The sequence below is a fragment of the Egretta garzetta genome, unplaced genomic scaffold (assembly GCF_000687185.1).
Source record: "Egretta garzetta isolate BGI_Z169 unplaced genomic scaffold, ASM68718v1 scaffold299, whole genome shotgun sequence".
Classification (NCBI taxonomy): domain Eukaryota; kingdom Metazoa; phylum Chordata; class Aves; order Pelecaniformes; family Ardeidae; genus Egretta; species Egretta garzetta.
Genome location: NW_009260696.1, coordinates 1,630,392 through 1,653,237, shown reverse-complemented (window position 1 = coordinate 1,653,237; position 22,846 = coordinate 1,630,392). Strand labels below are relative to the sequence as shown.

Here is a 22,846-nt window from a genome sequence, read left to right as displayed (position 1 = left end):
ATATCCTCATGCAGGGAATCAATTCCAGTTTTCCATCCCAACAAACAGAACAGTCCCACAAATACACAACATTCAGAAGGAATTTTAATTAACAAAATGGTCCAGGAAAGGGGAGGGAGAACCCAAAAAACCAGGCCATTGCATTTGAAAGGTTGCATGTCAGTCGCTAGGTATGCCTGCAAGCCCATGCACAGGAAACCATTTGGACCTTTGTCAGTGCAGAACTAGTCTCAGCTTCCAGAACCACTTCTCTACTCCTTCCTTATATAAGCTAAATATTATATACATATATAAAAAAAATACAAACTTGGGTTTGTTATAAAGTGGCTTCTCTCTCTCTCCCCCTCCTATGCTTGCTTGGCACATGAACGCATGCAAAGCTAGTAGGCTCCGAGGGCTGCACAAACAGCAGGTTTTGGCAACAAAAAAAAAAAATAAACACAGCTAAAATAGATAAGCAAGATTAAAAGCCACTGAATTGAAAACCATATATTTTTCCAATTGTATAGAATCAGAACTACAGCTACGACTTAAAACTGTAAGAGTCTGTCATCCTCTCTCCCAACTCATGTCAAAGTTCATAGCAGCATAACACGAGATTCCTCAAGAAACATCAAGCCAGTGTTCTCTGCTTCAGGAGTGAGTTCACAGGTCAAAGTTTAGTCTGTCCGAAGGATCATGGGAGGATGCTCACTGTCTTCGTCCAATCTGAGTGAGTTGGTTTCATCTTCCAGGCAAACTCCACCCACGGCACCCAGGTCATCTGTATAGGCTGGAGAGAAAGGAAAAAGCAGCTGGAGGATCAGCAGCACAAACTAAGGCTTGGATCCAAAGTGAATGATTAGAGCTGAAGTACTTGCAACAGTTTCACTGCCACCCTATGTTTGCTTTTATTATGACTGCGTTTCTCCAAGCCAAGAGCAGTTTATGATCAAAATTAAACATGTGTACTTGTGCGCAATGTGTACTTGTGCTTTGGACAGGCTGATGCTTTTCTTCATCTCCACCCATGCATTACAGCTGCAACTGCAGTATTCATGCTACACATGCAGCCTGTCCTTCCTCTGCAGCTGAAGCACTGACCTGACTGCCATACTAAGATGGTAGAAGCTCCACTCAGAGAGCTGCAGCAATAGCCATATTCTCATCCTCTCAATTTAACAGAGCAGCAAATCAGGCTAAAAGGTCACTGTTCCCATAAAGGAACGATAGGAGCACTTATCAACCTTGTTTTTTTAAAAAAAAAAAAAAAAAAGGAGGGACTATAATTCAGATGTTTTGCACGAGGTTTGGATGCAGAACTGTATAAAGTAATTGTGTCAGGGCATCTCAAGAACCATATGGCAAGTACTGCAACTATCACTACAGCAGTCAATCACAATTCAAGACAAAGTTCTACTCAGAAAGTAGCAAAGATGAGTGATGCATCTATAGGAGGCTACCGTATATCACAAGTGCTCTTTTCTTACTGCTCACCAATGCTCCACATCACACCCGCAGTTATGAAAAGCTCAGTGTTGAAGTAGAATAGCTCACGCAGCCATCTAGAATGAAGCAATACGCAGAGGTGCGCTCTGCCCCGTTTCCAGCCTTCTCCTTACCATGCCTTGTGGGTGAGGAAGGCACATATGTACCTTTAGTCACAGCAGCACTGTATGTCTGCGCTACCAACGGCCGGTCATGGGATGCAGACTCTAGAATTTCGTTGGCTGGCTCCATACTGCCATCAAGCCTACCAAGCAGAGGGAGGTTAGCTGGAGAGGTGATCTACCTGGGCATAACACAGCTTTAGTTGATAGCTACAGAAGAATATCTCATTGAACACACAAGAATAATACATATACACATGCAACAGGAGGAACTTGGTCCCTCCACTCCAGAGGACTGTTAAGAAGGCATCCGACAACACTTTGTATTGAACACTGAAGACACATCAGCGACATGCTTGTCTCTGACATGGCATCAGAATATAAATCCTAGTAGCTGACGCTATGAAAAAACACCCAAAACAAGGCTGTATCATTAAAAAAAACCCCCTAACAACCATTCCAATCAGCAATATTACAGATCTGTCTCTTGAGCTCTGCCCACAAGAGAAGCGGTTGCTTCTTACACTAGAAAAGCCTCTAGCGAAGGTATGTGTATTAGAGCACTTTAGAGATTAAGAACTTGATAAAAACTTCCCTCTGAGACTTCACTTCATCTACAAGTGAAACCATATGTCATACCCTAAAATGTTCAGATAAAGGCATGATTTTTGACCAGTATTATAGACTGACCAAAGCTGTAAACCTGAATTATCATTGTGAGTTACTGGCTTTAATTCTATGATTGATCTTGTAAGTAATCCGACTATATTACCCTAGCTTTTCCTGCCAAACCTTATTAAAAAATAACAATGCCTTGTCATATTTTCCTTAAGCATTCTACAGTGCTGCTACAGAACATGAGTTCTCTGGCCTATATGCAAGGAAGTTTAATAAGGACACCAGTAGGAGAGAATACAGAAAGTTTCACAGGCCAGATTCCCCTCTGTGAAGTCAGAGTAACATCTCCTTCTCATCTCTGTCATGGCTTAATTTATTGATGAAGAGGATGGTGTCAGATGTTTCAAGTTCTTGTTTAAGTAACTCAACTCAAACTGCCAAGTAAGAGGAAACAGGATCATACAGCTAATAGCGATTGATCCTTCACCGCAATCGGACGGTGTTAAGTTTCTGCTGGTAAAGCGGTGCTTTGTGTAGTAGATACTAGGAATGCAGGCACAGGGGGATTCTGAAGTTACTCATTCATGTCAGAGGTCTGGAAAAAGATTGCTTTAAAGAAATGAGCTGTTCTAAGTTAAACTTTTTCAGAACAGAACTAAGTTTGAGAACAAACTGGATTTTGAAAAAGAAAAAAAAAATCAAATACAACAGTCCTCAGCTAATGTGGACTTACTTGTGCTGCTTCATTAGTGTGCACTCTCCTCCTTCTTGGGGATCTAGGTTGTACATGTAGAGATATCCATCAGCAGCTCCCACTAATAAACGAGGGATCTTCTGGATTCTAGAAAGGTTTAGGGGAGAGCAACAGATTAGTAAGAGTTTCCCATCAGCACACTCTCCTCCCCTCCCATGATTTAAGCCATTATTTTCCACACTCTTGCTTCTAGACAGGGAACACTTAACTGTTCAGAGCCTAGACAAGAACTGTGCAAAAAAAAAAAAGGCATAACCACATTTTGGGGCAACGGGATGCCACAGGAATAGTGACTTACGTATAACCCAGTAAAACAGATTGAAGAGTTACCATCCTGTTACCAGGCTTTGTGCAACTCGAGACACAAATATTCCAGTGGGAAGCATTTACTGATTTCAGAAATGTTACAAGGCTTCGTTATTGCTTAAAAGGGTGCTTTGAGATCAGAGAAGTGAGAATACAGACATGAAGTCAGTTTAGCATAAAAACTATCACAAAATAAGTTGACTACTGCTCAGCTTATTGCTGTGGTGGCTGTGCCAAATGGGACCTGCCTTTGGTGAAGACAGAATAAATATTAGATTTAGTCCTCAAAATTACTTTTAATGAATGCTACGCTGTTTTAGAGACATGAATAACACAAACTTGCTTTCAAAGACTTCTTTAATGGTTAGTCTGGATTGCCTAATTTTGCAATTCGCTAACACAACATACAGTATCACTCCCCCAGCACTAATAGAAACAAATGCCCATAAGCCCATAGGTCTGTTCTCAACATTCTTCTTTCAAAATTAAAAGGCTATTTCTAAGCATTGTTTAAAGATGTGTATTATCCAAATATCATGTGTTTCCCTCCACCCCTCACAGGACTACGAGGTGTTAGCTCTAACACATTGCTCTTAAACTGGAAGAGGCTCTGAAATGATCACAGGGGATCCACTGCTCTGTGTGCTGCCCACTCTGCTGGAGATGAGGTTACGTTCTAGAGCGTCAGCCTCTCCACAGCCCAACATGGCAACCCAGTGGGGTGGTGAATGCGGGCTCAAGGTCTTTACTCACGTGGCAAGTGCACAGATGTTTTTGTGCCCACAGAACGGCAGGCGGACTGTAGCAAAGGCTCTACCCTGGTTGAACATTTCTGTTACTTGAGAGGGCAGATAGCTCGTCGACGCCATCAGCACTTTTCCAAAGTAACCTGTCCAGGTTGTAGGCTCTTCCTGAGGTCTACAGGTCAGAAGAAAAAAGTGACTGACTTTGCCTTCATATTACGAGAAAGGTGTGTAAACACTTTGAAACATCTTTTTATTTTTAAAGATATTAAGCAGCTATTTGTTTCTCTTCAGAAATAATTAACACCCTTGAGAACTCTAACGCACTCCGTTTATGCTGCAGGGCACAGTATGTCCTACAATACCCTCAGCCTGTTATTTAAGATGTTTGATTGTAAACTGATACTTCTGCTTATAAAACTACATTTCATAAGGTTCATTATACAAGAGCAAGATCCACTGGAAAGTGCTACACTTCAAGATTTTATTCACCTGTTTATCACTAAGCAAATCATTGTTTCCAACAACTTCCACAGAAATGCAAGTAAGACTGTCCTCTCAAATCATAAATAGGAACATTTTACAACTTGGTGCCTTTTAAAGCCTTATAGGCAGCTGGAAGACACTGCTGAGACAGGTCTTCCCATACGGATGTCAGAAGAGGTGACACACAAATGTGACTGAAAATGTGAAAACTGCTCCACATTCCTCTGCCAAGGATGGCCAATTTATCTTTGGCAGTAATACCCTTTCTATTCACTGGGAGAACAGTATGCAGCTCAGCTACAGTTGCTGATTCATAAGTGACTTCTTACGCCCTTTACTTTACAAAAGTGTTCAAAAGAAGTCTGTCCACACTTTGTAGAACTCATCCTGTTGAGTATAATCACAATTTTAAAGCCTTTTCCTTGAAAAATCTAAGGCACCTCTGAAACCTACTTTTCTTTCACAGTCTCAAGTTTGAAGATATGCACCGTCTCTGTGTTACTGGACGCAGACAGAAACATGCCATCCATGCTGAAAGCCAACGAACAGATGCTCACACACCTGGTGGGGGAAAGAAAGGAAAAACAGCAAAGCTTTATTTTTGACATTCTAGTACTGTACCAATTGGTGTAAGAAGAAAGCTAGTGTTAACTAACTCATAGGAACTGACTTAAATAAGAACATTAATTCTCCATTTTGGTAGGTAGGAGTCTTTCTGCACATTCACCACTAAGGAGCTCTGTAACATTCACATGAGCTGTACTGTGAGAGCCTGGAGGAACAGTAGGTAGGCTCATCTGCTCTTCTTCTCCTGTCAGTGATTGCAGGTGACTTGCAATTAAGCCACCATTAATAATAAAAAATTAAGCAGATTTCTCAGTCACCGCTGCTTCGCAAGTAAGAAAAAAGAACATTTCCATAATAAGCATTATGAATTCTGATACCTTCTTAAAGCACTTCAAGAGCAAGATCCCTTTAATGATGTTCAACTCTGATGTATAGCAGATATAGGAGTCAATTAGTAACAATCTGAAGTCACTCTTACCTGTGTATAAAGTACAGTAGAACTACAGAGTTACTAATCCTACCACAAATCATAGTACCACTTCACAATGGCTATCAATGATCACAGCACTAAAGGATTTAGAAGAGAGTGGGACTATTGGATGTACCGCCTCCAACTGCCATAAGAATACTATATATCTTACAAAAGGTGACCCACTTTAAACAAGTTCCCTCACCAATAAATTTTTAAAAGGCAAGAGGGAATACAATTCTGACAGGACTGATTTGTAGAATAATGTCCAAAGGAGTGAAACTGGAAGACATTCAAGCTTAAACTGCTCTAAGTGTACAGGCAGGGATGAATGAAGATGAAAATAGGCAAAAAAATTAGGATGCCAGCTCAACTGCAGAACATTAACTAGAGATCTACCATAAGGAATGAGCTGCAGATGATTAGCCCAGTTGAATTTTACCTCTTCACTCCCCTTCGGAATTCAAAGAGTTTCTGTCCCTCTGGAATGGAAAACACTCTTATTACTGTCCCCTGTAAAGAAAAAAAAAATAAAATAGAATTTGTTTTTCATTTCAAGCTCGCTCCTTGTGTATGAGCTCTAGTGAGCAGAGTACAACTACAAGCAGAAAACCATTTTGCTGTTAACTTTTTGCCGTTGATGCACACCACATACTAGCATGAAATATTTATGGACCTTCTTCGTAGGATGTGTTTGAAGAGTAGAGAAACAACAAGAGGTGGGAGTTACTAACGTAAAGAACAAGCTATGCATGAAGAACAGCCCTTTTTATCATGTTTGGTCATGAAAATAACCGCACTAGACAAGTACCACAAGTACAGTCACTGGATGTCTTTGTGCCTTTATCAGATGCAATCAGTTGCACCTTTATATTCTAAGCTTATTACTCAGAGAGCAGAGGCTTCAGACTTTCTAATTTATGCAGTTTAGATGGACAATTTGTCATCACGTGCCAAAGACTGGCAAGACACTTCTCTCTATTTGGAATTTAACTGTCTTGTTTTCATTAGGAAGACAGCATCAAAACAAGACAACGGATTTCTAGTAAGTATCCTGCACTAAAGGGACAAACACTTAGAGCAGGATTGCCTTGATTACAGCCAGATAAAAATGCATTTATTTAAATAGCCTTATTATCCAACATTTCACAGCATGAAAATTGTGTCAAATATCATTAACAGTTCTTAACTTAGATTTGCCATTATAACTGTAAACTTTCTGTTTTGGCACTTGCACATGGAATTGTGCATGCTTGAACTTACTTACAATCCTTAGATACAAATTTCATTTTTATCACCTGTTGGCAAGTCAACGAAAAGCCACCTTACCTTTTCTGATGCAGTGGCAAGTTTAGTACCACTTGCGTCAAATGCCAAAGCAGCCAAGGGACTATCATGAGCTGGGATCATATTAGCAGCTCTCTGCAGGAGTGAATCAATAAAATATAACCTTAGTACAGGTTGAAAGCTACATGTTTGCAGCTTAAGACTGCATATTTAACAGCATTCAAGGCAAATATGGGTCTTACTTCATGGACAACAGCTTCAATATTTGTTTCAGTAACTGCTAAGTAAAAGCACATAAAGTTAGCACTGAAGCATGCGCATAGAGAGTACAAGCACTAGGAGAATACTTAAAAGACAATTCAAATAGAAATTACTTTACTTTGCTCCACTGATTTACCCAACTCTACTCACCAAATATAGTATTAGTGCCTGTGTTTCCTTTGCCGATGTCCTGTGAAGCCTAGCTGCAAGAGCTGCTGCAAACTGACGTAGAGGAACCTAACTAAGTGTCTAGTAACTTGCTCTCCAAGCAAAATACGTCACTTCAAAAACCCACATCTTTAGAAGTAGAAACAGCATTCACAAAAGATCCTTACCAGATTGATGGTGTCAAAGACTTGTACTTCTCCAATAGTCGCACTTCCTGGATAGGCCAGGTAGCAGTTATCATTGTTTATTGATAAAGCACACAACCCTAGAAGTGATGCAGAAACAAAGTTAGAAAGAGGCAATTCCCAGACTTATGCAGCAAAACCTTCTGATTCCGCGTTTGAATATTACAAAGATAACTCAAGTTATCTTCACAGGGTATCAACAGAAACAGAACAAGGACAAATAATCTCAGAGCCAGCCTGCAACATATTAAACTATTTAACATATGTTAAAGTTTATAAGAAAGTAGGAAAGGAAGAATGCCAATAGAGCAACAATAATGGAGTCAAATTTCCCATGTCTCATGACTCCTAAAGCATTGACTAAAGCATGACTCCTGACAAAGCCTACAACTATACCGAGTGCTGGCAAAATCCAGCTTGTATCTCTACTACTTCTTTCTAACCTTTCAACACGCCTGCTCTAGGCGACCGAAATACCAGGAAGATGCAATTTAAGGCAGAGTCTGCTATTTGTTCTCAAAAACCTCACCTGGATTAAATGGGTAGGCTTTAAGACCATACCCATGTATTTAGTTATCACTTTTTTTTTTGAAGGTGGAATTAACAATGCTACAGTTCCCCGTAGGAAACTTCATACATCAACACAGAATGCACTTTTCAGAGTTTTGCTACTTTTAACAATGTCTTACCTGCAGGATTGGGAGGTGTCTCCCTGATTGTATGTAATACCTTCATGTCTCGTATGTTGTGTATATAAAGAGACTCTTCCAGACATACTATCAGCCTCTAGACATGGGAAAGAAGACAAAATGCTGACATCAAACTGGAGTTTATATTAGTTTATCAATCCTAAAAAAATTGTATCAAAAATGCAGTAGGTACCTTCCAATAGAGAAAAGGTTGTACCCACCTGATGGGAAGAAATAAGAGTCTGATAGAAGATACACAAGATACACCTCTTGACAAGGCTTCAACAGCGCAATACTACACTCGGTCACTTGAACTGACCAGTGCGCTTGACTTCTCTCAACCATGCTAGTGCAGATTGATTTAAATGAAAATTATTTACATTACTAGTTTAAGTCAGCAAGCCAGAAACCTTAATTTAAAGCTACTGAATTCTTAATCTGTAACTGCCCTTATGTATTCCCCCCCTCAAGAGGCCAATTCACACGTGGAAATAATTTTCTGCTTTGGCTAAACAGAAAAAAGACATACAAGACTTTTAACCATTTATAGAGCCTATTACTTACTCATAATCATTTGTGAGGGGCTTTTTTTTAAACTTTGATTAACTTCAACATCTCATTTGCACTTTTGTAGACTACGTCTGGACAACTAACATAATGTTACTCATTTAATGCTGCATCATTATGCCAGAAATCAAATTAGCCACTGTTTCCCCGTATGATTTTAAATGGGAATCCCATCCTCCCACACCTGATTTTTGGGGATGGGGATAGACACTAAAAAGATCCTTCAGATGCTATTCTCTTTACTTTGAGTGAACTGGTTGAAGACAGAGAAGTCTGTATTTGCAGAACAGACTCCTAATGATTTAGTAATAGAGCAAACTACAGTTCCAGGTACTTAACTAAACAATTTCACCAGTTCAGTGTGGGTTTATTTTTTTTATTTTTTTTAAAAGAATCCAGCAAACTACATTTAAAAACATAGAAAATGAATAGATAACTTTTAAGTTTAGGCCTGAACAGAAGTTGCCAGTTTCACACACTTTCACATTTAGGATCAGATGATAATTCACACTTGGAGGGACCTAAATTGGTCTCTATTCCAACCTCCTACTCAAAGCATGCCCAGATTACTTAGGGCATTTTCCTAAGTAAACACATAAACATAGAGCCAAAAATACTTGACCAAATAGGAGTGCTGAGATGCCATACAGAAGCAACAGTTGGAAAAGTACAAGTTAATTTCAAATAGTAATTCTGTCACCAAAGGAAGAGACATCAATCAGCAGAGAAAGAGCCAGAATAAGATCCACAACCCCTTCCCTTGTTTTTACCTAGTCAAAATTACTACTCACCTGTCTATTGAGTTTGACAGCCAAGATGGTGTTGGAGTAACTGTAGTTGCATATCTCTGTCCCCTTCTTAAAGTGACAAACTTTCAACTTGCGTGGAGCTTTAAGGCTAACTATGGCCACCAGACTACTGGAGAACAGCCTCTCCACAATGCACACATCTTCTGTGTCAGCTGAGGAATCACAATAATGAGGGAAAAATACAGAGGGAGATTTCAGGGAAGAAGAGTGATGCACATCAACAGGAAATACTGTCTCAGAAAGTACAGTCCACCACCACAAACATTCTGCCACAACAGCTCAGAGTCAAGGTGGGATACAGGACAGGTTTTTAAAGCAGAAAATGTACCTGGTAAATGCTGATTTACAAAGATTGCCACATCCCCCAGGTGTCATGCAAATTTACACTTCAGAACAGAGCATCTACTCCCTCCTGCCCAAAATCCAACAGCAAAAAAAATCCCAATGATACAAAAAATAGCAAATTGTCAAATTCTGGAATCTTACACTCTTATCTCCACAGAAATAGAGGAAAGCAAAGATTTTGGGGTCGGGTTTTTTGGGGGGAGTGTGTTTTGGTTTGTTTTTAAAGCTATACTATGCACGGAGTTTCTGCACACCTCTCCATGAAGAAAGAAAGGTTACTGTACTCGAAGAAGGTGATAAAGTAATTTGTTCCATGACTGCTTCAGCCACTGATTAGTGGTTTTTTGGGGGGTTGGTTTTTTTTTTTTTTGCACATACCATCTTTTACCTGACAGTCCCTAAAAACAGTTTGTACAGGAATGACTGAAGCCCAGCATGTATTTGTAGCCATAAAACAGCATTACTTTTGTCACTCATTCTATTATGGAATCACTGGAGGCAAAGGAGGAACACAAGTCACCATTCAAATTGTAGGGAAGACAGCAGGAGGGAGGAGAGAGTCCAGGATCTCTGGCGAAGCAGCACTTTCAGAACATTTGATTATAGTACAGTATTGGACCAAGTTGGTAGGAGTCCAGATCCCACCACCAGTTATGCTGGCATGTGTGCTTCTCCCTCCCATCCCCTGAAGCTCCCCTCCAAAAGCCCCAGAGACATAGTGGACATAGTTTTCACAGCAGGAGAAAGCTGGAGAAAGTTTTACCCCTCTCTGCAGCTCTCCCACAGCTACCAGCTGCATCTGCCCTTCCATTACAGAACTTAATCGAGACAAGCCACTTGAGCCTTTGGCCCTGATCCATCGAAACAACCAAACTTTTCAGAAGTCAATATCTGGATTAGCTCAATGCTTAACACATTCCAAACCATAAAGCTACCAGCAAAAAAAAAAAAAAAAAAAAAAAAAAGCAGCTTATTTCTGAAGGCTTCTGTTTTGGCCAAGAGACACATTAAATAATTAGCAGTGTTCTCATCACTAATGACAGAAATTCCCTGAAAAAAGTTCTGTCATATGCCGAGAATGTTGGACAATGTCATCACTGTGTGACATTTCTGCTTTGAAAGTGCCTTTTCTGGGCAGTTATTTCAAGAAAAAGAACAAAAAATATTTAATGCTTTACATTCTTTCAAGAGAAATAACCTCTTTATGGAAAAGGAGCAGGTTTATACTAAGCATTTTCAGTATTCTATGCAACATCATCAACTTTTATCTAAATCTTGTATTTAATATGGTACTTTTCCAGAGGAGACAAAACAGCTCACAGAGGCTTTGAAAATTCAATTTCCTCACTTCTGCAATGGGGATAATGCATTTTAGCAATGACTTTGTTTTCAAGGAACTGTTTTCCATTTTCTTGATGCCACGCACAACACATAAGAAGAAATACAAAAAAATCCACTTCAGTTAATTTATGCATAGACTTTCAAGTGCAGAGGTCCATGTGCCTTGAACCACACCAGTAACATGACAGATTCTCAAATATTTTACAGTACAGGTTATCAGCTTTCCATCTAAGTCTGGAGTCCTTCATAATAATGGCATCCTTTTGCAAGTGTCGGAAGACCTGCACACAGAAACCCAAAAAACCACAGTCTGACTGCTCCCTGCTCCTGGGTTAGCATTGCTTCTTGCCCCATTCAGGGGCAACTGCATTAAGAGACAGCTTCTGGGATCTGCTACTCTCCCAGGCAGCCAGGAGAACTGGCATTTCAGAGGAGGAACCACAGCAGAGATTCACATGGAAAAAGTGCTGTCCTGTGCTGAACTGATGGGAAGCGTAGGCAGCAGGGAAGGCACGCAGGGGAGAGCACTATCAAGAACTAAGCAGTCACAGACAGAAGAAAAAACTTTCAACAAGAAAAACACTTAAAAGGTATAGACAGTCCTTCAGTCTCACTGTAAAAAGGCTTACTATAATACAGACAGTTACCTGTAGAGAAAGGCTTTGTGATGGGCTTTTAATTAAATTCACTCGAAAAATAAAGGATGCACCTCTGTTCCTGTGTCTTCCCCTAACAGGAATAAGTGATAAAATCTCTTCACAGCTGCCAAGTCATGTATGGTACTCGAATGGTTGCTTGTTAGGAAGCATATATATATGGCTATACTGCACATCCTACATCCAGCTGACCTGAATTAACCAAATGTTTAGAAGCACTAGTTAAGTCCTATAGCAATGCTGTTAATCAGGTTTTTTTTCCTATTTTATTTTCTCCTTTGCACCGTACAAGTGAGCATTACCAGACACTCAGATTCAAATTGTAAGAACAAAAAGAAGAACTGCAAAATGATTTAAGTATCAGCAGGGAGGGAATAACAAGCAAATACATAACAAGATTACAGTTTCATAAGCACAAGCATGTAGCATCATAGACAAGAGCTGGTTAGAACCAGCTAGATTATGATCAGCCATGCTTTTATTCCATTTTTAATCCGAGAACATGAAGCATGTTATGAGCATTCATTAAGCGTTAAAGCACCCTCCAATCTAATACTTATTTTTACAGGGGGATCAACTGAGCAGGGAGTTAGGCAATTTGTACAGAGTCACAGCAGAAGTCAGTGATGGGAGCAGACAAAGAAACCTCTCATTCTTTTCAGTCATTCTCTCAAACACAAGACAGCCGGGGCATATTCTGTAGTTTACTTTAGAGACCTGCACAAGAACTGGAAGATGAATCTTACAATAGAGAAGGAATGGTCCTTAAAAGTGCTCACTCAGAACAACACAAAGCCTTTAGACCCACTTAAAACTAAATTGGGAGGCAGGAGGCACATGTCTGGGAGGCCTCAAGATACTTTTCCTTGTGGAAAGGAGGGAGCCAGTACATAGGAAGCCCTCCACCCCCCATATAAAGTTTTAAACAGGCATGGTTCGCAAGCCCAAGACTCAAAATTATTTAACTGTGTACAAAAAACAACGATCTCCAATATTTAGGTCTGCTGCAGACACTGCATGCCCTATGAGCAGAGGTCAAGGCCAGCTGGCTTACATAGTTCAAACCATCAAATTTTCTACTGTTACCTCACGTCCTGTACTCTGTATTTATGGACTTAACACTCATGGAAGGAAACTTGCAATATCAAAGAGGTTAAGCCAACACAGGTATCCCAGAACAGTTTGAAGACAAGATTGGAATCTAGCAGGTCTAGATTCTAATCCCAGCTGCTTTATCATTTTATTGTAAGATTTTGAGCAAGGCACTTTATCCAACCTGCACTTTTTCTTTCAAGGACTACCTAGAAGCAGTCCTGCAAAGTTCAGTTCCGTCTCTCCCAGTATGTTTATTCAGTGTCTCGTGTAACAGGAGTCATCTTCACGGAGTCTCCTGGGGTGGTATCAGGCCAGATACTGTAAGTGCCTAACATACTACAGAGGTCAGGTACCTAAACTCAACGGCATAAAATGGAATTCAAGCCACCGATTAACCAGTACAACCAGACCGTGACTCAAACAGGCAGATGTAGCTGCAACACAAGTTAACCTGACCACAGGTACCTAATTTGAACCTCACAATTACTTCTCTCCATTGACTGTATACAGAATCAGTCTGTCACCTAGATAATAGGTGACCTGAATCACACACCATTCTCAAACTTAAGATGCCACAGGGTCAGGTCACTTAGGGAATGGAGTCTGAAGACAGCAGCATGGTACACTGGGATCCTACTATAAATGCTGACATCATAGCTACTGGTACCAGCTGTTCACGTGGAGTTTACAAGAAAGCAAGGATACTCATGCATATCATTCATAGTTTACTTATTAGCACCTCAAAAAAGGGAAGTCTACAAGCTGCTCGTAAAACAGGATACCACTTCTCCTCCCAAGCCTCTCTCCATGTCACCTCATATCCTACTCAACTACAATCAGTATTGAGAAGTTATGGGCATTTGGATTATTCACCCTTTTGGATGAGTAAACCTGCAGCTATCATGTTAAAAGTATTTTTCTAACAGCAAATATTAGGATTAAAGAAAAAAAAAAAATCGAGGCTTGGTTTTCTTATTTGATGAAGGTGTATTAGCGGTTGCCTTCCGCAATAGCCAGTATAAAGACCCAAAAGATGCTCTCACACCAATAAATTTTTATTTTTGTGCCCAGCTGCTACATAACCCAGCTATCAGACATAAAATTAGAAAAGTGAAGAGTTCTCCTCATAGCTATTACCAGATTTCACAACATACCAGCTAAATTTAAATACAGAACACTGATATATATTTTTACCCTGGCAGCAATTCTTTTGTATTTGTGTGATATTTCATCAAACACTTAAGGTTCCTCTAATGTCAATTTCAAACAACCTGTGAAAAAAGGAAACATTTTATTCTTCCCAAATTAAGCCAATTGAGGGGATTAAAAAAAAAAAAAAAAAAAAAGAAAAGAAGATACTCACTGCATTCATAGATCTGCTCTAATTTGTCCACAGAAGAAAGAGAGAAGAATTTGTAGCCCGACTTACTGCCAACTGCAAGGGATCTGAAAAAGAAACAAGCCAGTCAGGAACATAAACTAAATTGGCTGTGATTACCCTTGGCCAGATTCTTACCCTATTCTAAAACTCCAGTTGTGTTAGCTCAGTAAGAAAAGCGATAAAAAGCTTGACCAAAAAAAGCCATGATAGACACAGATCGCTTCCTCAACTCTGAAAGGCCAAATAGCTTCAGAATCACCCCAGGTGTGGAATCCTGCTTCACATTTTATGCAATGAAGAGTTCACAGCTTAATACAAGCCTACTGCCCAATTCATACTGGTGATTTCTCCACACAAACTAAAAGCTTCAGCATGGAAGAAAGATGATGACTTGAATAATGTAATGCAAACCAATTACATCATTGCCTCATCATTAGAGGTGACCTCCAAGACCTTCTAAACTGGGCTGTCTGGGTGTTTTTTGATCTTTATACTGTAACCTTCCCCAACCACCCCAAAAGAGCTTTCATATTAAAAAAAATAAAAAGGGAATTAAAGACTGCCAACTCCAATTTTCTCTGGTTTTATTTGATGATATTCTAGCACCTCCAAAGAACATTGTTAGGTCTCAGGCTTACAAATATTCATGCCGAATCTTTGATCAGAGCCGCCCTCTTAAAAATGCTAGTCACTGATGTTCAACAGATTTTAACAATAGCAGAATATAAAAAAACTGACTACAAACCCTTCTTTCCTCCATTACTCAATTTTCACACTTAGCTCACAGACCATTTAATTGCTTTTCCAGTCAGAGTCAAAGACAGGTCTTAAATTTTAAGCTAGAAAAACCTTTAGGCTTGTCTTGCAGGTCTTTACACATCAAGGCAGCAGACAATGGCACGTTTTTATTTTCCCCTCCCCATGTGGAGGATGATTTTATGCCACAGAACAAGAAAATTAACAGCCAATACAGTTGTGCAGAACTGTATTAGTATGCTTATAGTTCATATATTTCTTACTGCCAGGTCACATGGAGAAAAACTAATTAAATTCCAATAAAATGTATTTCGATATGGCGAACTGCGGCAAGTCATTCAATACAAGGCTCAAACCCAACCCTGCCAGCCAGCCTGCCAAAATGCCCTTGTGAACTCAGCAAGATGATTCTCTGTAATTCAGATGCACTAACAGTTAGTTCTGCATTTTGAATACAATACAGATTCCTAGATTTCTTGCTCTTTCTTTATTTTCTTCTCATGGCTCAGAAGTGAGCCCTTTTTAAACTTCAAGGTATCTGGAAGATTAAAAATTGTTCCTCAGATGGGTTACCCTCTGAAATTAAGATCCCAAGCTACAAAATCAACTTCTGTATGATGGTATGACCTTCTCTTCTAGAAGAAAATTACAACCGGCACAGTCCGGTTAAGAAATTATATTTGAGAAAGTTTAAACCTTCAAATTAAAATATGCACCACCCAGACAAGAGAATTAAGCCTCCCCAGATTCAATAACCAAGATATTAAAAAAACCCCAAACATATTAGGCTTAGAGATGGAGAAGCAACTATACAACAAAATTTTGTTGCTGCTCCTCTAAGTTGCCTTAGAAATACTGAATTTAATTTTACTTCAGGCAAAATCAGTATCTTCAGCAGACTATATCTGATCAGTTGCCAAAGACTCTTCAGTGTTTTTCCTCAACTACTTTTGTACAGCTCAATGAAAATCCAGATTCTGTGAAAAAATATGAAACTAATTTGGAAAAAAAAAGTAGTGAGTTAGCTTTTCTTGGATCATCTACTGCTTCCCTCTAAAGAAAGTTTAACAAAGAATGACATTAAAACTGTCACTTCACATAGGTAAACAAGCACTCGACTGAGTTAAAAATAAACGGTCACAAGACTCCTTGCAATATCAACGATCTACAAAAGACATGGGATGATTTCCTCACAGAGAATTCCACACAGCAGCTATTTGTGAGTCTACTACTAGGCAGAATTGATTCCTGGTTTGTACTTACAGCTTTAAACACAGAATATTGCTGCATCACTGCTTACTGACAGCATCACTGAAACCAGTCAGCAAGACCATTTTTCTTGCCCTACCGACTACCTATACCTCATTTAAATAAGCTTTAGACAATGGCAAAAGCGAGTTGTATACATGATAAATATCATTAGACTGATTAGAAGCCAAAGTGAAGAAGCACAGAATGGACCTTTCCATCCATGGCAACTACTTTTTGTTATTTCTTTCAGGTTCAAGATGATGAAGTCACAAATCATCTGTTTACACAGAACAGCTCGAGCCAGTATAATTAAACCCATTTCAGTCTACAAGCATAACTGCAAACCCACCCATTTTTCTTCGGAACAGCACTCTTGGTTTTGGAGGGTTTGGGTTTGTTTGGGTTTTTTTTTAATGTACTCTCAAATTACTTCTTATGAAACTACTGGAAAAAGGCTTTTTATATGTAATAAGAGAACTCACTAGGCTGAGTTATACCAGCATAATCATAATGATTTAAATCCCCCATCTTCCCCTGCACCGATATTACACTTAAGCCCTTAAGACACCTGATAGTTATCTGAATGACCAAATCCCACAAAACAAGTATCTAGCCAAAATTACCTCACCTCCAAAAAAATGTGTAACCATATGGGGAAGAAATATGATCAATAAGTATTCAGCTATTGCTCAAATAGAGAGCGGCCAAGGAGAAGCTACTGTAGTTTATCAGAAGCTTCTTTTACAACGTGGTTGTTATGCTTTATTATCGCCAATTTTCAGAAGCTGATGAGAGACTGAAATTGAAAATAAAATCAATATCCAAAAAAATTGCCTTTTTTCTTCTAACATAATGCTACACACAGGTGTTTTTTTAGCTCTATTATGTGTAGCCTCTATTACACACCTTAGATTGTAGGCTTTGAGCTATTTCATCATCAAGGTTGTCTACTCAGTAGAAAATTACCAATATAGCCATGATTTATGAAACTGTGTTTACCTCCTTTTTTCAAAGGTAATACTGTACTCTGATCCAAGACTACATAAATCTTGAGAGTATTTTCAAGTGTGGCTGTCATAAATAATTAAAACTAACCTCATCAAGCAAACAGTGTTATGAGATGTTTCACAATGCTGACATTCACTCTGAGTGCACTCACCTAGAGTGGGAAATCAGCTGGTTCAATCTCTCTGGCTCTTTAGAAACAAGTTTTTTCAGATGACTTAGAATCATACAGGTTTTCTTTTGCTTCTTTAATATACATGCAGAAGGAAGAAAACTAGTTTTTCCCTTTCCATATCATAGAGGACCTTAACCATTAATCAGAAATATTGTACATTAATCAGAAAGATCCTCCTAAGGGCAGCTTTCTCAGATTAAAATCAATTGCAGCTGCAGTACAAACATGACTCCAGAAGTCATTATTATTTTAAATAACTGGCTAATTAAACCTCCTTTCATTAAGATACAGTCTCATTATACTAATACTCCACCTCACTTCAAAACCAATGTAAAATTCCAAAGACAAAACATTTTGTGAACAAAGGCCTATGATAAAGAGGGGGGAATAATAATAAAAGAAAAAAAAAAAATCAGTGAAATTACGTAAGAAAAGAATCACTAAGGAGACTTATTTTGCCTTATTTCCCCGTCCCAAATGTCTGCTGAAACCAAAGTTGTAACATCTTACAGACATGTCTTAAAAGAAAGGTCATTATTTTGGACAAGAGCTAAATACAGAAACTCATACGTTCAACAGATTTATCAACAACACTCTTGACAACCCACAGGAGATTTTGCCATCATTATTAGATTAAAAGAAAACCGACACAAACTTAAATCTGCTACAGCAAAAGGAGACCACGCGTGCTCATCAGTTAATATGCAGCAATAGGCTGGGACAACAGAAAGTTCATAATCCAAGTGAACGTCACTACTGCCAGGCAGACTCTGTCCAGGTTGTCACACACTGAGGAACAGTTCCTCTGGTCCAGATTCATCAGGCAAGCCCACCTCAGCTGCTACCTCCACTGCAACAACAGCGGGTAACACAACATGCGATTGCTTCTCTCAGCTATCTTCCCTGAGCACGAGAGCTACGTGATTGCTCTTTCCTTCCTTTTTTTTTGGTTTAGCTTTAAAGCCTCCTTGGAATAAAGAACTCTCCTGTCCTCAAGGATCACGGGTGAATGACACCTGAACCTAGGAGAAACAAAGGCAGAGGAGTGAATGCTCAGCACCTAACCCTTGTTCCTCTCACCACAAGCAGTTTACTACAGAGATCCAAACATCACATGGTAAGGGAATTATAATACAGCTTCTACAACATGAAGCATGCTATACACCTCTAGAACTAAAAGCATTTGCTCAGAACATAGAAGAAAACTTATTTATTTGGGCAAAACCCAGCAGAATTACATCAGAAAGAACACGTATATATGGACAGATACCTGTCACATATAACTCCATACATAAATGAAAGCTGAGACTAAAGATGACCTTGCAAATAAGGTGTACACCAGTGTTTTCATTAGAAATCCAGATGCAAGGCTTGATCTTGTTCTTGCTTCAGGAGTCTATTTTCAAAACTACAGTGACTATTCTGTTTCCAAGTGCTGTCACTTGACTACTTGTTTTTAAAAAGGTGGCTGAGACTTCTCCACACTCTGTCAACTTGCATTATTTCACAAGTAGGTTCTTTGGGTGGTTTTTGGTGGGGGTTCTTTTTTTTTTTTGGTAAATTGAATCTGAAGACCATAGACGTTAATTTTGAAATTTTTACAAAGTCATTTCTCAGCGAATATTTTGGTAATAATTTAAAGACTGAAAGTTTTACCTATTTTATAGATAAATATAAAGTGAGATCTTGAAGTTATGTTTTGGGTAAAAAGTTATATACTTCTATTATATTACACATTTCCCTTATGGCTTTTATGAGTTTAATTTTTCCTAAACATATCCATGCTCAGTTTTAGTAGTTCTCCCAGAAGTAATACAAACAGCACTCGAGTTTAAGTGGTACTTTTTACCAAATATGTATCATTAAAGATTTCTGATTACTAAAACATACCTAGCACCGAGGTCACCTGCAAGCTTCTACTGCATGGTTTTGCTAGGATACCTGAATTCTGATTGGTTACTTCCATTTCAACTGCAAGCTGCAGCTTCTGCTTCCCAATCGGAGAATGCCAGTCATGCTCAGTTGTGCAATGATTGATTCACTAAGGAAAAGGGCTAAGTCCAAAACAAGCATGCTAACATCTTCTGAAAACTACCTTCTCCATGTTTTTACTTAATGAAAACATACTGTATCAAAGGGAACCCACAAACCAAACGCTTCTGCTGCATTATAGGTGGAGTGTTTTCAGGCAGAGTTCCAATCCCAGCCAATAACTCAAAACTCTCATGTAAATAAAGCTTAGGGCAATATGGCATAGAGAGGCAAGACACCACTTGCAATAACATAGATACTATTCCGAGAGACACTGTCAACATCTTTGAATGAACATTAAAATAAAAAGCTAAGTCTGGGAAAAAACCCAATTAAAAGCAAAACATAGGGTATCTGCTTCAGTCACTACGGACTGCAACAACTGGGACAAGCAACAGCAACTTTTATGTTGACAACATTCTTCTGACTACCAGTAATCCAATTTCCCAGGACTAAAAGCCACCATGAAGCTCATCTCCTTCCTCCAGGAGACAATAATTAATTACCAACCCTTCATAAAGCTTAGGAAAAGTTAGCTGGATACCTATTTTTACCAGCAACAAGTGCCACCTTTTCCTAACACAAGGCAATTGGCTCTGCTGTCCAGGTAAGCAAGACACATTTGAGCACGAGTGGAACTGGCACCTTGTTAAGTCCAAGGTAAAAGCTTTAAATGTAATAACAACAATGCACCCAAGTCATTTACTTTCCAGTTTTGTCAGCGATTTTTCTCATTACTGAAGCACACCTTAAAACATGATGCTAGCTCTACCAACTGGGAAGATGTAAACAAAGCTTGTCTTTCATATACTGGCTGAAAGAGCTTGCATTTGTTTACGTTGCCTGTCTGGAAAACTACTCCAGTTACTTGTAATACAAGTTGAAAATAAGCAAGCGTTCTGAGGCCCAGCATGGGAAAATGTAATTTATTCCTAATATGTTCTTTGCAGCTCTTCTCACCCAGTAAGTGGTGATGGCTTTATTAGTATACTGATCTAGAGATCAGAGAGTTGAATTCTTGTTTCCCTATTCAAATAAGAACTAAGAAAAATCACGGGTGGGGAAAAAAAGAGGGGGAAAAAAACCTGAACAACTTTAGTATAAGGTACTTACACAATCACTGAATTCTACTCAGTTAAAGAACTAGAATGCAACTTGGTTATTTGGGTCACTTACCACATCAGCCAAGTGTTCAGTAAGGAGCTGCTCGCAAAGATGTCTGCAAGACTTATTGTTTCACACTTCCTACTTTTCTTGGAGAGGTTTCTTTTGAGACAGTATTAGAAAGAAGGGATACTTACTCAACATCATCCAACTATCTCATTTGTCTCAAAGTAAGTGGCCTTTTATACTGTTCTCGTAATTTCAAGACAGAAAATTGTCAACAGGAGCCTTTTTCTATTTACGTCATTTCTACAACAGGTATCTGAAAATGCAGAAATATGCCAAGATGACAAGAAAGACTGTGATTTGGGATACAAAGAGATATATGGGCCAGGTCTCGATCACATAAAAAGATAAATCAAGCGATCAGCAAAATTCTCTTGTCAGATAATCTAAAGTCTATATAAAAATATATATTTTTTTTTAAATCTACTGACACAATGGGCATTAGAATGCTGAAGACCAAAAGAATCAGCTATAGCACAGAAACTGAAGAACACCTTTGGATATTTATGAAAATGAAATAGGAGAAGTAGCAGAGTAGCATACACAGTTGAGGATTAGCAAGACAGAAATCATTAGTCACTTGTCCCTTTTTTCCCCACAAATTCAAAGTTAAAAAAGAATCACACTCTACTCTTCCTTGAAGAAAGATTTCGAGGTGTACAAGCCAAAGACCACCTAGGTAAGCTTATATTACATTTGCTTTCTTTTTACTTCTGTCTTTGGTTTGTTCTCAAGTCAAGCCTGCAGCTCTCTTGTTCAGAGTAATTTTTTTTTTTGTCTCAACTCTGATCTTTTAAATATATACAGCTCTCCACTAAGCTAAGGTGCAACTGAAAACAGGTGGTTGCTTTAAGGAAGGAGAAATAGTAAAGCTTTTAGATCACCAAGTTGGACAGCACAGTTTAAGTTAAAAACTTGTATTATATAATGACCTTTGTAAACTGCAAAAGAAAGGGCTGACATTTCCTAGTTATTACGACTTGTTTTATCTAGTAGTAGGTAAAAAATGGATGGTATCTGAGCAAAACATGGGTATGTTTTATACACAGAATGACAGGGCGAGCTCTACATGGTACTCAATGAAACAACAAGAAAAGTAGTTGCAAAAGTCTTTGGCTCAAATCAACATATGGATAATGATTTACTTACAAATACATAGAAGACTATTGCTTCCCCCCCCATCATTTCAAAAGTTATTTACTGTTAAAGTTTGTCTCAAGTCTATCCAGCTCCACTTGTTCATCTCTAAAACCCCCCCAAAATGCTACAAAAGCAAACAGAGTATTTTCTTCTGCTTTCTCCTCAATCTTGGCAGTCACCATAAATAATCTCGCCTTCACAATTCACATGTGCTACAGTACATGCGGAGGACAAAGATCTCTCTTGCGAGGATAAGGTAACGTTGCTTGTAAAATGAGCAAGTTGTTAACAGAAAAAACCACCACCACACACGTGGATTATGCTCTGTGATGCCAACCTGAGATCACTTCCTCTTACTCACTTCCTAAAACAAAACTCCTCCTCTCTCAAGTTCTTTCGGTTATTGCCCCCTCCGTTTCACCTCTTAGGTATTTAAGACAGTCAAATCCTTCTTTAGTGCTCCAAGTCCAACTATTAGGGATTTCTTAAATTGAAAAATATTGCTTGTTAATACCCCATATAAAAACTAACATGCATTAATCCATCTAAATATGCTGCAACAGTTAAATAATTTGCAAGATGTGCAGCATGAACTTTCCGACCCTTTCTAGAACCAAAACACGAATAAGTCCAATTTCAAGGACTACGTGAGAAAGGCCTCTTTTTCAAAATCAGAAGCATGGGCTCATAAAAATTCCTTTAAGCCTAAGGCGTACTGCCACAGGTGAAGATAAAAGGGCTGCATGAAAAGATAGCTCTAATAAGCTTTTGGATGAAGCCTTTGCACCACCTCGAAGGCTTGGGTCTTCCTTCACGTTCTCTCAGGCTCTCCTAAAGGCTGGACATCGTCGAGAAGGAAAACAAGCCCTCCCTCCCCTTCCCAAAGCAACAGCGAGCAATGCCCCTCCAGTACGAGAAGGGAAAGCTCCCCAGGGCAGCAGCCCGGGGGAGGGAGAAGGCAACATGCTGCCCCCGCGCCCGCAGCCCCTCAGCCCCCTGCTG

The 22,846-nt window shown here is 39.1% G+C and overlaps 2 protein-coding genes across 5 annotated transcripts in view; both read right to left on the bottom strand.

Moving 5' to 3' along the window:
• Window positions 1-10,589, bottom strand: part of SLC29A4 (solute carrier family 29 member 4) — a 37,647-nt gene extending 27,058 nt beyond the window's left edge. The window contains exon 1 of the mRNA XM_009645906.2: window positions 10,579-10,589. The gene's annotated coding sequence lies outside the window, so the exon portion shown is untranslated. The remainder of the gene's footprint in view (window positions 1-10,578) is intronic.
• Window positions 67-18,315, bottom strand: WIPI2 (WD repeat domain, phosphoinositide interacting 2). 4 transcript variants are annotated; one of them, XM_035901330.1, is made up of 12 exons: window positions 17,483-18,315; window positions 14,299-14,381; window positions 9,481-9,650; window positions 8,123-8,219; window positions 7,416-7,513; window positions 6,862-6,954; window positions 5,975-6,045; window positions 4,950-5,057; window positions 4,021-4,185; window positions 2,941-3,048; window positions 1,635-1,732; window positions 67-772 (listed from the first exon to the last, which is right to left on the bottom strand). In XM_035901330.1, the coding sequence occupies exons 1-12, from the start codon at window positions 17,554-17,556 to the stop codon at window positions 660-662; spliced, it is 1,278 nt and encodes a 425-aa protein (XP_035757223.1). In that variant the 5' UTR covers window positions 17,557-18,315; the 3' UTR covers window positions 67-659. The 4 variants fall into 4 exon arrangements, with proteins under 4 accessions (XP_035757223.1, XP_035757222.1, XP_035757225.1 ...); XM_035901329.1 differs by having other exon boundaries at window positions 1,602-1,732; window positions 17,483-18,314; XM_035901332.1 differs by lacking the exons at window positions 14,299-14,381; window positions 17,483-18,315 and adding an exon at window positions 14,090-14,108 and having other exon boundaries at window positions 1,602-1,732.
• Window positions 18,316-22,846: the final 4,531 nt, after the last annotated feature.